Genomic DNA, 16,386 nt, shown 5'->3' on the forward strand with positions numbered 1-16,386 from the left:
TTTGATTGTTAATAATTTCAAACGTATCTATACTTGTTATGTTATATTATGTTGACTTGAGCCGTTTTGTATTATGCTTATTTGTTGTTACATTTTTCAAATGTATATTGCGGTCATTTTATTTTTAAAGTTTTTTTTAAACAGCTTATAATTAAAAGTTACCATAATTATTTTAGGACTGACAATCTGTGCCTGCTGATGTTAATAATTGACTTATTTTACTTCAGAGCGATTTTCATGTTAATTATTAATTAATTAATTCACTCCGATTCTTAATACTTAAAATTTCATTTTTATTTTGTCAGATGTGAATGCCTTACATAAAGTCAATTTGTCTGACTACAAAGATGCGACGATAGGTGGAGTGCTAAAAAAATTTTTGAGAGATTTGCCAGATACTGTTATTTGTGAATCGATGTACCAAAAGTTTCTCGCTATAGGTTATTTTTTTAATCATTTTTTGTTTGTTAATTTATTTATTAAATGCTGCGATACAAAACAGAATTTAATACATCCAAAGTTTGCAAGCGAAAATAAAAGAGGTGCAATGCAAGGTTTTTAAGAAATGTGGTGTCTAAATGAATAAAGCTGTTACTCTGCTGAATGGCGGAGTTAAGTGCAGGCTGAAGGGTGAGAGAGACGTGGAATACGGAAAAAATTATATTGAAAAAAGCATTTCACATGTATGTATGCTAAAAAAGCTGGATAAAAATATGTGCCATAGTTGAATATTTTTTGAAGAATATATCAGAAGATATTAAATGAAAAGAGACTATTGTTTTTGAATTGCTCAGGTTTTTAAATGTTGTTTATTCACGATGACTATTTTGTGGCCGCACCATTATACGTTGCCACGTCAAATCGTATTAGTTTTTATCGTTATATTTTTGATATATCTTCGAAATATTTTGTAAACTGTTTTCCTGAATAAAGAATTTTGACATGTTAGGTAACGGAGACATGGAAAGAAGAGTAACACTTATCAATAGTTTGCCAGTTATTCATTGCAAAACCTTGAAATTTTTTTTGAACCATCTAAAAGTTGATATTCTAAAGCAACCAGAAAACTGCAAAAAGCTCAGTCGCATATTCAGTCAAATTATAATGAGGCCACCTTGGAGTGAAATCAAGTAAAAATATTTTTTTAATTTGTTTAAATTATCAAATGAATTTTATTAAATTGTTCAAATTTTATGCAAATACTAAAAATATTTACGTTTAGTTTGATCACAAAAATAATGTCATGTTAGTTTCTGTACTTTTTAAAAACCTTATTTGAGGTTTTTCGTTAAATTTGGGTATTGGAACTTTGCCCATTTATTTTCATTATTTATGCTACGTTAGAATATATTATTTGCCTGTTGCTCCTGATGAAATGCATCTAATAATGTCAATTTAAATGTTTCATTGACAGAAAAATTATTCAAAACTCAGAGCAGCAGACGAAGTGCCTTCAAATTTTGTTAGAAATGCCTGGTTGGTGGATTGCTTATTGAAAATGTCGCAGTTTATTACTTGCTGAAAGTTTTATTATTTATTTCATAGAAAGCGTTATTGTTACATGTAGTTTCTATTTATAATTAACCTAATATATCCTCTTTAACACATAGTCACAAACATTTAAGATTTTACAGAAAAAGAGTTGTGCAGAGCCGTTAGTAGGAACAAAAATGATTTAGAAGCTCCATGGTTCCATGGTGATATCTCAAGGTTATTACTTAATAACTTTGTTGCGATAAACGGTTCAGTTAAAGAGTAATACTGAATGCCTGAGCTTCATTCAAGTTTATTTGTTTCACTTTTTTCTGCCAACGTTCCTTATATAATAAAAAACCTACTTCATCTATCTTCTAGACATTTTTTTTACCTCCAATCTGTTTCAATTTTAATTTACACACGTTCTCTATCGATATCTTTATTATCTAATGGCTCACCTCATATAGGCATATATTACTAAGCAAATTACTGTCGCACAACGTGTTTATAGCTTTTACTGCTTGTGAAGTTTCTTTCTTCGGTCGTTCTTGTTTTGTGAATGTGCATCAATATCGCGGTCTACCTTGCATTGCTGTCCAGGCATCGGTCACTTCTCGGCCAGTTATTTCTGATCAGATAGCAATACTGTTTGTATTTTTTTAGTAAGATTTGGACGTTCTTGCTACTCAAAAATAATAAAATTTTCATTTATTTTTTTCAAAAATAACAAATAAATTTTTGTTGTTTTTGTTACTGTTGATTTATTTTGGAAATAACGGTTGTGCTATTGTTAATATTAGAGATGAAATTAATGATTTGTTGATGGGCACACCTGATGGCACGTTCATTGTGAGGCACTCAACCACCAAGGATGAGAACGAACCTTACACTCTGACGTTAAGGTTTGATCAATTGTTTCAAATCATATTATTAATAATAATAGAGATGTGCCTACACCAAACGATATGTTAAATAAATCAGGAAAGGTGGCGCCAACAAATTAATAAAAATCTGTCAGAAGAATGGCTACTGGTACTTATCGGCTTCCACACAATTTGCTTCAGTGTACGAATTGATAGAGCATTATACTAAGCACTCCCTTGTTCACTTCAACGACAGTTTGGACATCACTTTACAATACCCACTTCATAACACGGAAAAACTAGCGACAGATGTGAAGGAGGATGATGATATTGATCAGTTGAGGCAGGAGTTCAGAGAACTTTGCATTGACATTATTGAATTAACTGAAGAATTGGAAAGCCAGCACAGCATGGACGACAAATTAAATGAAGTTTGATGAAAATTCTGAAAATTATTACAGTTTCTTAAATTATTTTATATACAATTCTTTTTTTATTTTTTTGTTTTTAACAATTTGTGCCAATAACTATTGTTACAATTTTTATTATAATAATTTTTACTATTTAGGGGGCATTGTGTTTTTGTAGCTTGATTGAATTAAATCGATTCATCAAAAATAAAATTAGGACTTAAAGAAGTTGCACGGTGCACTGTCTGCCTACAAACTCGTCCAGATGTTATATGCTGATCAACTTATGAAGGCTGAAAAATTTAGAACCACCAGATCCTCTAATGATAAAATATTCAAGTAGTATTTTTGTTTATTTTTAAACAATAATATCTTTTTCAAGTGTTTATTCATTTCCTTCGATGTGTGAAATCACCTCAGGGAATCGGAAAAATCTTCTTGCACAATAAAAAATGAAATCGAAAAATTGAGAAACTCGTGTTTAGAGTTACAGGCAGAAATGGACAGGGCTAATGCCCAATTGAAGGTCACAATTCTTGATATTGAAAAAAAGAAGGACCAATTAAGTTCTCTTAATTTCAAAAGGGACATGTTGGCTTAGTAAGCAATTTCAACTTTTATCTTAATTCAGAAATAACTAAAATTTTAATAATTGCTTATTCTCTTTTTATCATATTTCGTTTTGTTTACATTTTTTTTTTCTTTAAATTTATTTTTTTATTTTTCATGGCTTTACACAGGGCGCCAGTTCTTTTTTCTGTAGCTCTTTTGTACATTTTTTTACGCAAACTAAAATTCACTACCGGATCATACTTTGCTATACCTTCCTTAGCTATGATGCAAAAGTCAGAGTCCCTATGGACGTGGTCTTTTCTAGAATTTGTATTGAATTTTAAAATAACTTAATAAGTTTTTAAATTGCAATTAATTGTAAATATTTTGTAATATCACGTATAAATGATTTGTAATGTTTTTTTTTGTAGCAAACTTCTTTCAGCTGGAGAATCTACATACAACATTGACTTGATGCAGAAAGGTGAGGAAATTTCAACAGATTACATTCCGCATTACGACGAGTCGACATGGATGGCTGATAGAAGTGACAGACATATGGCTGAAGAGTATTTAAGGTGTAAGAAAAAGGGCACTTTCCTTATTAGACGCAAAACAGAAGATTCCTACGCTCTATCGATTGTGTAAGTTTGAATAAATAAATAATTTGTTACTGTGAATTATTTCTTACATCGCGCTTATGCATTTTAATTGTCAATTTGAACCTATCAAAGGAACTGTTTGATTTTATTAAATATTTCAATAGTATTTCATGAGATATGATATTGAAATTTTAAAACTTTCAAATTAAATATTAATTTTAGTTGTAATACGCCATTTCTCTTTACATTCAAAGTGAGTTATAATTTGAATTTATTCACTCACAGTGCACCGAACCCAAACAAAGATGGTTTAACAATTGGACATTGTCTCATCGATAAAACGGAGACGGGCTACGGATTTGCCGAGCCTTTCTACATCCACAAGGACTTGAAGGATTTAGTTTTGCATTATAGGGAAACATCTCTCATTGAATATAACGATATACTTGATGTTAGGCTTGAATTTCCTGCATTTGCCAATTAATGTATTTACTACTTCATTTCCTTATTTGGAACTTTATAAAAAATTTTTAACAATTTTTTTTATCGAACTTTTACTTTTGTACCTGGAACACTATTTATTTGCATTGATCACCTGTTGCTATGTTTTATACAGGCATGCCTTACACATAATTACGAAGAACTTAGTTTTTATAATTTTTTATAGGTTGGATAATTGTTATTGTTATTACCATTAGTTTGAAATTTAAGATGTTTGAAAATTTGTGGTGTTTTACTTAACAAGACGCTGTTTGATTTATTATAGAAATAAATTTATTAGATGAAATCTAAATTTTAACCGCTGAATTGTTTTGGAGGTTTCTTGCATTGTTAGCCGAGCTTGATGTGTTTGCAGTTATGATATTACGTTACCGTTCGTTGGCTACATGAAATTTTGAAAAAGCATCTTATGCATATATATAGAACATAACATATTCTGTATATTATATTCTATATATATATATATATATATATATATATGAGGTCTAATGTTATAGCACATTTTTAGGGTTTTTAAAGTTAAAACTTTCGAAATATAGAATACAAACTGGAATAACAATATAATTTTAGCATAAAAATAAGTCTTGAAGATTTTTACATAATAGCGAGGTGATACAATATATTTTTATCAATTTAAGCTGGATTGTAGTAATGAACGTTCAGTACATGGAAAATTACCCAAAAAAATGAACTATGGCAGTTGGACTCGACGGTGATCTGGAAGCATTTGCATCATATAATTACCAACAATATTTATTTGATGTTTTTAATAAATTATAAATAAAATGATATAGGTTTAATCATACATATAGAGTATATACATATTCATATACATGATGTATTCTCTATATATATATATATATGAGTTTATATATATATATATATATATATATATATATATATATATATTGGGTTTCGACTATCATAAATACAATTATTTATGAAGATCACCGCGTTTTCAGCATTATTCAACTTGTATATATATGTATATATATATATATATATATATATATATATATATATATATATATAAACTAAAACTTCATAAAAAAACTGGCCAACCTGATAACCAAAGGAAACAACAATATAAACGAACTACAAACATATTAACGCCAAACATATATATATATATATATATATATATATATATATATATATATATATATATATATATATGGATTTAAGGCTTCATAGGTTTCAACTACAAACGCACACGACCTATGCGAATATACGTGAAAACCATGCATACACATTGCATATGATAGGCGGGAATCTTTTTATATTCGATCCCCCAGTCACTTTAACAGCAAAACCGGGTGCAATATGCCGCTCTTGTTTCCGGTTGATGGTGGGAAAAACGATCAGATAATTTCTGACAAAAATTTCTCGTTGGTTGTATGTACAAATTAGTAAATTGGTTAATAATAAAACTTGTCTTTTTTTACATTTGAATCTGCGGTTAAAGTTTTCATGTTTCTGTTGATTTTATCGTTGTTGATATATATATATATAATGCATTTCATGTTTATCAAATAAAAAATAAACATATATTAATAAAGTATGCAATTGACAAACTAATTAGTTGCTTAAATCTTATTTATTTAGAATTTTTAGATTTTACTGTTGTCATGGTTTCGGTTCACATCTCTTGTTTATACGCACTTGCTTTGTATGGCCAATTCCGCATTCGAATTTTAGGCTTGAAAATTAAAAATGATCAACTTCGATACATTAATTCCGACACGATTTTTATCATTAATAATTCAATTGATTCTGTCGATTCTAATTTTTACATCAATGGTATTGTTTTTCACATTAAAAAAATTAATTAAACAAATTTTTATTTGTATTTGATATTAATTAATATTAATATTATTAATTTAAAATTATTTAAAAAATTAACTTTATTCAATTATTTAAAAAATTAAATTTATTTACTTTTTAAATTATAGCTTCAAGTATTTACTATTTGAGTTTACTTTACAAATAACTATATTTGTTGACATGTCAAGACAGTTTAAAACGTTTAACTAAATTAAATTGAAATAAGATTAAATTTTGGCTTGGCATGGCACCAAGTGACCAAACAAATCACAATCATGGAATAAAATGCATGAAGCTAATTTTATTTTCAATTTTGACGTAACGTTTGCCGTGAGACAAATTAAAATACAGCTTTAGTTTAGTAGTTTTAGCAAACCTTATGGAGTTTGTATTTGTACGTAGGGGAGATGGGGGCACATTGATCTGTTTTGAGGTTTTTTTGTAACAACAGTGAAACTAACCAAAAAGTGAATATTAATATTTGTGCAATTTACAGAGGAACATTCATTTAATGTATTAAGTTCAGTTTCAATTGTATAATACAAGAAATTTTTTAAAAAATTTAACTTTGGTACAACCCCCTACAAAGGATCAAAGCACCCCATATACGGGGTACCATGATCCCTCCCATGGGGTACATTGATCCTAGGTATAAATCAATATGATTTGATGTTCATTTGCCTCCAAAAAACTCGTTAAAACACATTGGATATAATAATTCATAATTTTTAATAAAAATTAACATTAATTAAGATCTTTAAAAATTGTCAAATCAACGGGAAAAACCAAGTGACGACTGACTCGAGCAGTCCCACCATGCTGAATTGGATCTGGAACTTTACAAACAATGTCCTCTTTTATAAATTGATATAATTCATCATTTCTACAGATAAAGTTGAATGATGACATCTTTTCCCTTTTCAAGTATTTTACCATTAAATCTCCAGCTTCCGATATTATTTGGCCAATGTAATGAATAACTTTCTTTTTAGTTTTAAATTTTACTACAACATAGTCATTATTTTTTAATGCAGAACAGTCGTAGTCCAGACTTGGGCCTTCTGCTGTCAACTGAGGATTGCTTGCATCACCATCACTGTCATCAGTTTCTAGTGTTCCAAGATAATCAACGCTTGACATGGCTTTTGTTTTTTTTACTGTATCGGATGTTCGTTTTTTTTTATTCACACTTTTTTCTTTTGCAAGAAAAATTTCATGTTTAACTGGAGTGTCAGTTAAAATTCTTGTTTTTTGTTGCCTGTTCCGAAATAGCTTTTTTCTGGCTGAAGCCTTTGGAAATGGTTTCAACACTTCTGGTGATATTGGAAAGTGAATATTAGATTGAACCATGTTAACATCATCAGTCTGTAAAAAAATATTCTGTTTTCAAATAAAAATCGTATCTTGCAGTTTTGCTAAATTTAAGCATCAGACAAGAATTTTTAAAATATTTAAGAAATAGTAATTTTTTTTGACAAACTTGTGGATTTGAAGTCATTTGTTCTGGTTCTCCATCATCAGCTAGAACACATTATATTTATTGAATGCTGTTGCTCTTGCCAGACTAGTCGCTTCAGGTGCACGTAGTGACAACTCGGGTCTTCTTTTCATAAAACCCTGGAGCCAATCAATACCAGCAGTTTTTTTCATTGACCATGAAGATGGGCATGTTATATTATTCGCAACGGCCATATCATATGCGAACTGGCGAGTTGTTTTGGTGGATAGTCCATAGTTCATCTTAGATGCTTGCAGCAAATACTTTGCAAGCATCTCTTCTTGTTCTAAATTGAATACCTGCCTTGTATTCCAATTCGGTATCAAACCTACACTTGGACTGAGACTACTCTTCCGAACATATCGCTTCAATGTCATTCGGTCAATTCCAGTTTCACGTGCAACAGCATTGATAGCTCTGTTCTTTTTCAGAACTTCATCAACTGCTGTTCTCATCACTTCAACAGGTGTTTTACCTCGATTAGTTTTTCGCTCCCGATATCTCACCATTATGAAACCAAACCTGCAAAGTACACAAATTACATTTTACAATAATGGAAAAATAGCATTTTGCATGGTTAGAGAAAAATGACTAAACATCCTGGAGAATTATTATCTGAGGACAGTAGGGGCACTTTGATCTTCAGATCAACGTACCCCTTACTAGTACAGATCAAGGAGCCCCCATGGCATGGAGCACACTATAATGGCGATATCTCATCAATAAGTTGTGATTGAAAATCGAAGTAAATAATAAAATAAGCCTCTGACATATCTTTACACATTGCAAAATTTAATTTATCAAACAAATATTTATCTGATTTTTAATTTACAAAACTAACCTGTTGTGAATAGTTGGTTTTTCCCTGTAAAATCAAACTTACGAATTTTTCGAACTTCAGCGGCAGAAAGTCCATAAACAAATAGGATTAAAAGTAGAATAGAAACAAAAGGAAAACTAAAATAGTGATGGCCTACATTTATATTTAGAAATAGCTATGTTATTGCTTAAAGATCAATGTGCCCCAGAGATCAATGAGCCCCCATCTCCCCTACTTGTATTCATGCTTTAGCAATTTTGTTCACGACTACGCTTCAATTTCAGGATAACAATGTCAAAGCGTCGATGGGCCTACCCTCCCTTCACACAGATAGTCTTTATGATATCTATAAAAATCAGTTAGTTTATTAGTGGACCTAGTGTTTACTATAAAATCTTAATTTATCTCATTTAAAATACATATTTATATAAAATAAATCTACTTCAGATTAATTATAGCAACTTCAATAGCCCTAGCATTTCATACTTTCGAATTAGTTGGTTTGTTCACAGGAATATCTACATTCGCCAACGCTCAATCAATTATTTGTAAGTTATTTTTAATAAACTTTCTATCATAAAAACATAAATTTAAAAAGCGCATAAACGTTTTAACAGCTTGCTTGGCTCACGTGTCAGGATCAGTTGTATTAATACTTTTTCATTTAGAAAGTTGGCCGTCGTATTTGTTTTGGTACGTCTTTGGATTCTGTGCATTTTTACCGTTTATGACAGAATGCTTTGTTTGGACTTCTCTGTTTCTCTTTCGTAGACATTTGTAAATGAACGTTAAAATATTTTATTGTTATAAATTTGACTGCCTTTTGTTTACTGCAGTTTAATTTCTATTTATAACATTGAGAGGTTCAATTTAGTTTTTTTTCATTTGTTTTTTTTTTGTCAATTATAATTTATAAAATGAATATTGATAAGAAGATCTTGTATAATGCTGCAAATGAATACAAATTATTTTTATTATTCATGCTGCAAATTAATACAAACTATATTTTTACCTTTTTGTGAATACATATACCGGCATATGAATAGATTTGACATAAATCGAATGCGTTGCGTATTTTCGAAGTTTCCTTATATATTATTTAAAATGGCTGACAAGTTCAATAACTGTCATGTAATGCTCGTCAGTCGGCGTCGAAGCAGATGTGAACAAATGACGTCATAATCTTAGGAGCTTCCGATCTAGGCCATATATTTACATCGCAAATTTTCACCATCCTTATAAAATTTCCATCCAAAATATAAGTTGACATGTTTTTTTTAGTAAATTTAATTAAATTTTCATAAATTATAAAAAATATACAAAAATTACTATTTAATAAGTTGTTGGTAGTTTTGAAATATCAAATAATGAATAATGGAATAACGATTCGAGTGAGCGTTAGGTTCTTCAAAACATTTTTTGTCGGTATATAAAAATAGCAATTATTTTATTTAGAACCAATTATTTTAAATTACAGATAATAATAGTGTTGTAGATATGTTGTGTACGACTCGAATAAATCCGCAGACCGTGTTTTCAAATTATCTGTGGATAATTACAAAATGTGTCGGAATTTGTATCGTGTTATTATGGGAATAGCGTGAAGTATTTCTTGATAGGTTTCAACTTATTGTGTATTTGTAATGTTTACAAAAGGCGTCCATAAAAAGTAGTGAATTGAGAAGATGCAGTTTGATAGCTATGAGATTTATTTGCAATAATTCAATTTGAATAACTGAATTGAATTTATCACTATAAATTAAGTAAATAAAATTAATTATTATTGGTAAACATTAAAAAATATAAATTATAATTAAAAATGTGCCAGACTGCAAGAACCAGGAAACGTCCTCAGAAATGCTTTAGTATAATTTTATCTCAATAAGTAACAATTTTGAAATTAATTTATGCATTTTGATGATATTAATTCTAGAAAAATTTTGTTCGTTTTGGAATTCGCTAGCTGGCAGACACGGAGATGATTGGATATTTTTAACGTTGCTTGGAATAATCATGGCCCTTTTAAGTTTTGTAATGGACATACTCATTGAAAGATTTCATATAGGTAGCTACTAATTTTTTGCTGTAAATGAATTTTTTTTTAAATTGGCGATGCCCACAAAATGTACAATATTTGTGCATTTAAAAAATTTTAAATATTGCGAATATTCAATGCAGCGAGGATATGGTTATATAACATGTCATCTCCAAATGTGTACCTTCAATATTTTTCATGGATGATTGCTCCACTAATTCTTGTCTTGTTTTCAACAGGATTCACAAGAATTGTATCTCCACAAGCCATAGGTTGAATCAAATTAAAATAATTTTTTTACCGTTTTATTCTAGAAGATTTATGCATAGCCATTCCATTCATTTTCTAAAATTAAAAAAGGATCTGGTATTCCTGAAATCAAAACGATCATGAGGGGTGTGTCCATGAATGAATATCTAACTTTTAATACCTTATTGGCTAAAGTTATTGGGTTGTCAACAGCTGTTGGCAGTGGATTACCAATTGGAAAAGAGGTTATGTATGTATATATATGAACTCCTAAACCGCTGAACAGAATGTAAAAAAATTTTCACTTGTTCATATAGCATGTAAAAGGGATGGTTCCTGTGGATTTAGATAAAAATTCTCTTAGATGTTAACTATTTCATTTTATTTCTTTTTATCCAAGTTAATGAAACTTCGCTATTAACAAATTTCTGAGGCGTTACGTTCTTGCGACTCCACAGAACTTGAAAATGAACGTTCTTCTATTGAATCTCCAGATTTTTTACGACTTTTTGCTTTGTAACTTTGAACCGAGTGAAAACATTTTCGGCTGCGTAATAATATTAACACTGATAAGCTGTGTCCCGAAGTGTGTGTATATATATATATATATATATATATATATATATATATATATATATATATATATATATATATATATATATGAATGTAGTGTTGATGGAGTTAACTGTAACTGAAATATCGGTTAACGGAAAAAATCATTTCAGTTAATTGAAACTGAAACTAAAACTTAAAAGATTTAAAAAATTGAAACTTATTTAAAAACAAAATAGAAATTTGCATCTAACGTCCAAGTTTACAATCGCTATTATTATTCAGCATGTTTTTGACTAATTTACCAATTGTTAGTTAAGTTTAATCCTTTTAATTTATAATGTATGTTATTTTATGCTAAATTGCAGTAAACTTTAAACAACAATTATTTTATTTTAATTTATTTACAAAATCGAGTGTTCTTCAAAACAAAACTGAAACTTAAAATGAAACTGAAATTTAAATTGTGAAACTAAATATAAACTGAAACTGAAAAAAAGATAAAACTGTAACTCAAACCGAAATTCAAATTGGCTTTTAAAAAATAAATACAAACCGAAACTGAAAAGAATATAAAGCTTTAACAACCATGGATATTATAATTAAATATGATATATATATATATATATGATATATGATATATATATATATATATATATATATATATATATATATATATATGTCCATGTTAACAACACTATGTAAACGCAACGAAATAACGTCATCTTCCTGATTTCAAAACAACAGGGTACGTTTTGAATACAAAATCAATGAAAATGGCTAAATATTTAGCTTTGGCCTTTGGCGCAAAAAATCTGTAGGTGGAATTCCGGAATTCCACCAAATAACGCAGGAGCCATCCTCTATCAAAATTTTATTACAAGTCCGTAGCCGTTATATATATATATATATTTATATAAGATATATATATTTATATAAGATATATATATATTAGATATATATATATTAGATATATATATATATATATATATATATATATATATATATATATATCGATCGAACTTGTTTGCATATTTTTGCTTTTTTTTAACAAGTTTATTTCATGAAAACACATGAAAAAGGATTCCAAAAGTCTTTCGTCTTTGGGGTTCTTTGATTTCTCCAATAATCTCTCAATCACTAAATAAATTCTACTAAAATTTCGAGACATTATTTTACAAGATTTATCGGACTGAAAGTTACGTAAGAGGGCCAATACACAATAGTTTGATTCATGTGGCTATGTTAAATGTTTTTCACCGCGGAGTTTTCGCTACAAAATATCTTGCTCGCCGACCGCTTTCATGGATTAATAATAAATGTATCATATTAATTAAATAATTTAATTATTTACCTTTTACTATTTAGCTGATTTTTTTATTAAATACAAATAAAACTTAAATATAAAATCTCAAGTTGTTCAAAAAAAAATCGAATCCAGGGACCATTTGTTCATGTTGCTAGTATTTCTGCTTTTTTACTGGCTAAGCTGTTTCCTACTTTTAAGCTTGATTTCAAGGTAAATAATGATTGTTTTTAATAACTTGAAATTATATTTTATGTTTTGTAACTTGCACATCGTTACGGAAGAATTCGACATGCAACACTGAAATATTGGCTGCAGCATGCGCTGTTGGTGTGGCCTGCACTTTCGCTGCTCCCATCGGAGGTTACCATGCACTTTTTTTTACGTAATGTCATTATTAACTATATTACCAAAGCGACTGATTTTTGCCATAGGATTTTCATGAACATATAAATAAGGTGAATGAAATTCATTTCTCAACAGTTGCTTAGTTTCTAGAGAAAAAATGTAGGATATTTTGTTAGTGTTTATCTAGCCTTTAACCACTGCATTTGCTTAACCGCTAAATGAATCAGATTAGAAAATAACTTTTACATATATAGGTTTTTCTTTCGTTGCATATTAAACCTTAAATCCAAAAGTATATTTATTCGAATGTTTCATAGGACATACTCAGTGATATGTTTGACTTCGCCATTATACTATCCTCTTTCATTTCTTTGCTTTTTTTGATTTTATTAACAAAACTACTGAACATTATTTAAACTCTTAGCTGGGGAAAATTTTATTGTATCAACCCAATGTTAGTAATGTCTTTAAATGGTGACATCTTCAATATTTTCAAAAATAGCGTCGAAGGGCTTCTGTGGTTTTTGAGGTTTCTTTTAATGTAATACAAATATTTTGTTACTAGTTTTAATTCAAGACTGATCTATAGTTTATTTACAAATATCTTATCAACATCAAAAATGTTATTTACTTCTTTCCACGACGTTAGAAAAGGGCCAGTAAATAAAACGCAGATTTAGCATGAGAGTGTTTAACATGAGAGAGTTAAGAAGAAATGAGAACAAGAAAATGATGGCGTGGCTCTTAGGTTCAATTAATATATCCAATTCTGATAAGTACTAAGGAAATAATTTAGATTGAAACTTGTACATTAGTGTGCAAATTTTTAAAATTATTCTATATTTTTTAGGTAGCCATAGTGCAAGTGAACAAGATATGGAGATATATGAGAAAAGATAGGGACACAAGCCATTAAACCAGCAGAAAAGTTAAAAGGATTATTTAAAACACAGAGTTTAGAATCAGGAAGACCATAGTAGAGCAAGTTACAATAATCAATCCTAGATAAAAACTAAAGAAGGAAAAGGGTGGGATCGTCAAGTGTTTAAGTTGTGCTTGTTTCAACTCAATTTTTCAGCCAAGTTTAACAAGATACCAATGTATCATCAATTTGTTTCTATTTAAAAATTTCCACAACACCATCAACACCACTTGGTCGTATTTTTCATATAGCTTGCTCTATTTTGACTGTAATTGTTTTTAAGGTCCAAGACGTTGAGCTTTTCTAAATGTAGTAGCTAGTAGCTATCTACAACAATTTTAAATAAAAATTAGTAACTTATTGAAACAGCTGGTCAAAAGCATCCTCACTTTGACAGCTACGGGCGGCAAAACTATTTGCACTATTTTTAACATAATGCTCACTTTTTTATTTACATTTAGTTGTATTTTTTTCTATTCACTAGTTTATTGCAAAATAAATAAACCACTTAATCGGTCTATTTATGGTTGATGTGCTATTTCCAACGAACAATTGTTTGCAATCCGTTATTTTGATGGCTGAAATCAGGGTTATATTTTTTATTAAAAAAAGCATTTAATTAGCATTTAATTTTACAACATTATTTTTCTGTTATATTTAAAAATCATGAGTTTATGCGGTTATCAAATTTTGCGAGATGAATTTATTAAAAAAACCAGTCTTACAATATTTTTACCATTTTTACGAAGGCGTTTTGTTTAGCATAGAGGTAACAGCCAGCTATTTTGCAGTCAGAAATTATTGGAGAGGTTTCTATTCAGCAGTTTGCGGCGCAATTGTCTTCAGGTTGCTTGCGATATGGTTTGATGATGAATGTAAGTTAAAAGTGTTGTTTATAAAATTATAGAAACTGCTTACCAGTTGTTTACCAATAAAAATTTTGTATAAAAATGAAGATTGTGATTATTCTGATAGAAATTTCAAGAGAAGTTTTGCAACTAGAATCACTTCTATTATTTAGGAGCAATTTGTTTACACTATTTTGTTGCTATATACAAAAACTTGCAAGGCTGTTTTCATGCAGTACCATTGAATTTAAGTCACAATTCATTAATTCGCACACTCATATATCATTCATTCATTCAAATTTTTTACATGCAATTCCAGCTACACTCACAGCACTTTTTCAGACAAATCTTCGCCAGGATGTACCGTTCGATCCGATGGAAATTGTTTCGTTCTCAATTGTCGGGTTGGCTCGTTATTTTTTACTTTACGTTATTCGTTAATCTGTGCATCCATGTCTTTATTAATTTTTTCACAATCATTTCAGATTAGTCTGTGGCATCGGAGGGAGCTTGTTGATCTGCGCACACAAAAATTTATCTCTATTCATAAGCAAAAAATTGGAAATAGCTAATTTCATAAAAGACTAGTAAGCAGCTTTGGCTGTTGACATTATTTATAATTATTTGTCATCCGCGTTGTTTATATTGGTAGGTACTCTCTTGTTTTCCTTCTTCCTTTCTATTTTCTTTGCCAATCACTGTCTCTCTTTCCCTGTCTCTTTCTCTCCCTCTTTCTCTCTCTCTTTCTATATATATATATATATATATATATATATCAAATATGGTCTCCTTCCAACACATACTACATTATATATATATATGCTGGGAAGTGACCATAATTGATGCAATATTTGTTAAAACCAACCGATTTTTTAGCTTCTTAAAAGTTTACGATTAAGCTTGTCAATATTTCTAACAGAAATTTTGTAATTATTATCCAATTTATTAAAATTAATTAGAAAATCGTTGGTGTTCATGGTGAAGCGTATATGGGCCGTATTTCGATTTTACTCTTCTGCGTTTATATAGGAATATTTCAAGATTTTACAATTCTTTGTGTGTGCAAAGTTCTTTTATTCTGCTTTGTCCTGTGCAAAGTGCTTTTATTCCGCTATGTTCTGCCCGTTTATTATATTCTGGTCCTGTCCATTTATTGTATCTTTGTTCTGTTTTATTCTCTTTCCTTGTAAACTCTTTCAATAAAATTCTTCTGGTCCTTAGTGATGGTGATATTCTTTGCTGCTTGTTGATTTGCGGTTTTCTTTGGTCAGTGAAGATCGCTCCAGCAATTCTTGGCTGTGGTTCTTGTTACTGTGTATTATGATAGTATTGTTTACTAATATTTCTTGAGATGAGATCATTTGATGTATCATTTCCAGGAGCGTTCTATGTGATTGATTTGTTGCCTTTTTGAGCTCTTTAAATTTGTCTTTGACAATAAATAAAGAGTATATTCTTTCCTCGTTAGTGGGTTATTTCTGTTTTTTTTATTGTTATCTGTTTTTTAAGGTATATTTTTCATGGTGAAAATAAAATCGTTTTATTTTTACAGTTCTGCATTCATTCATAACTTTTCAGCT

At 29.5% G+C, this 16,386-nt stretch overlaps 4 protein-coding genes across 4 annotated transcripts in view; all 4 read left to right on the forward strand.

Moving 5' to 3' along the window:
* Positions 1 to 1,654: 1,654 nt before the first annotated feature.
* On the forward strand, positions 1,655 to 2,623 carry HELRODRAFT_137635 (hypothetical protein; the record flags this gene model as incomplete). The annotated part of the gene is made up of 3 exons (XM_009015884.1): positions 1,655 to 1,710; positions 2,277 to 2,378; positions 2,458 to 2,623. Coding segments are annotated over 3 exons (324 nt in total), but the record flags the coding sequence as incomplete, so codon positions are not given.
* Positions 2,624 to 3,775: 1,152 nt separating this feature from the next.
* On the forward strand, positions 3,776 to 4,387 carry HELRODRAFT_76166 (hypothetical protein; the record flags this gene model as incomplete). Its single annotated transcript, XM_009015885.1, has 2 exons — positions 3,776 to 3,945; positions 4,189 to 4,387. 2 exons carry the CDS (start codon positions 3,776 to 3,778, stop codon positions 4,385 to 4,387), a joined length of 369 nt encoding a protein of 122 aa, XP_009014133.1.
* Positions 4,388 to 8,994: 4,607 nt separating this feature from the next.
* HELRODRAFT_147116 (hypothetical protein) lies at positions 8,995 to 9,282 on the forward strand (the record flags this gene model as incomplete). The annotated part of the gene is made up of 2 exons (XM_009015886.1): positions 8,995 to 9,094; positions 9,164 to 9,282. Coding segments are annotated over 2 exons (219 nt in total), but the record flags the coding sequence as incomplete, so codon positions are not given.
* Positions 9,283 to 10,514: 1,232 nt separating this feature from the next.
* The window catches only part of HELRODRAFT_131097 (hypothetical protein), a gene marked incomplete at both ends in the record, with an annotated part of 8,288 nt that continues 2,416 nt past the window's right edge, over positions 10,515 to 16,386 (forward strand). The window contains 9 exons of the mRNA XM_009015887.1: positions 10,515 to 10,611; positions 10,725 to 10,853; positions 10,942 to 11,075; positions 12,824 to 12,901; positions 12,973 to 13,051; positions 14,708 to 14,833; positions 15,126 to 15,218; positions 15,297 to 15,393; positions 16,385 to 16,386. The exon at positions 16,385 to 16,386 is cut by the window's right edge and continues 83 nt beyond it. Of these exons, the coding sequence (XP_009014135.1) occupies positions 10,515 to 10,611; positions 10,725 to 10,853; positions 10,942 to 11,075; positions 12,824 to 12,901; positions 12,973 to 13,051; positions 14,708 to 14,833; positions 15,126 to 15,218; positions 15,297 to 15,393; positions 16,385 to 16,386 (835 nt within the window). The remainder of the gene's footprint in view (positions 10,612 to 10,724; positions 10,854 to 10,941; positions 11,076 to 12,823; positions 12,902 to 12,972; positions 13,052 to 14,707; positions 14,834 to 15,125; positions 15,219 to 15,296; positions 15,394 to 16,384) is intronic.

Source organism: Helobdella robusta (assembly GCF_000326865.2).
Source record: "Helobdella robusta unplaced genomic scaffold HELROscaffold_17, whole genome shotgun sequence".
Taxonomy (NCBI): Eukaryota; Metazoa; Annelida; class Clitellata; order Rhynchobdellida; family Glossiphoniidae; genus Helobdella; species Helobdella robusta.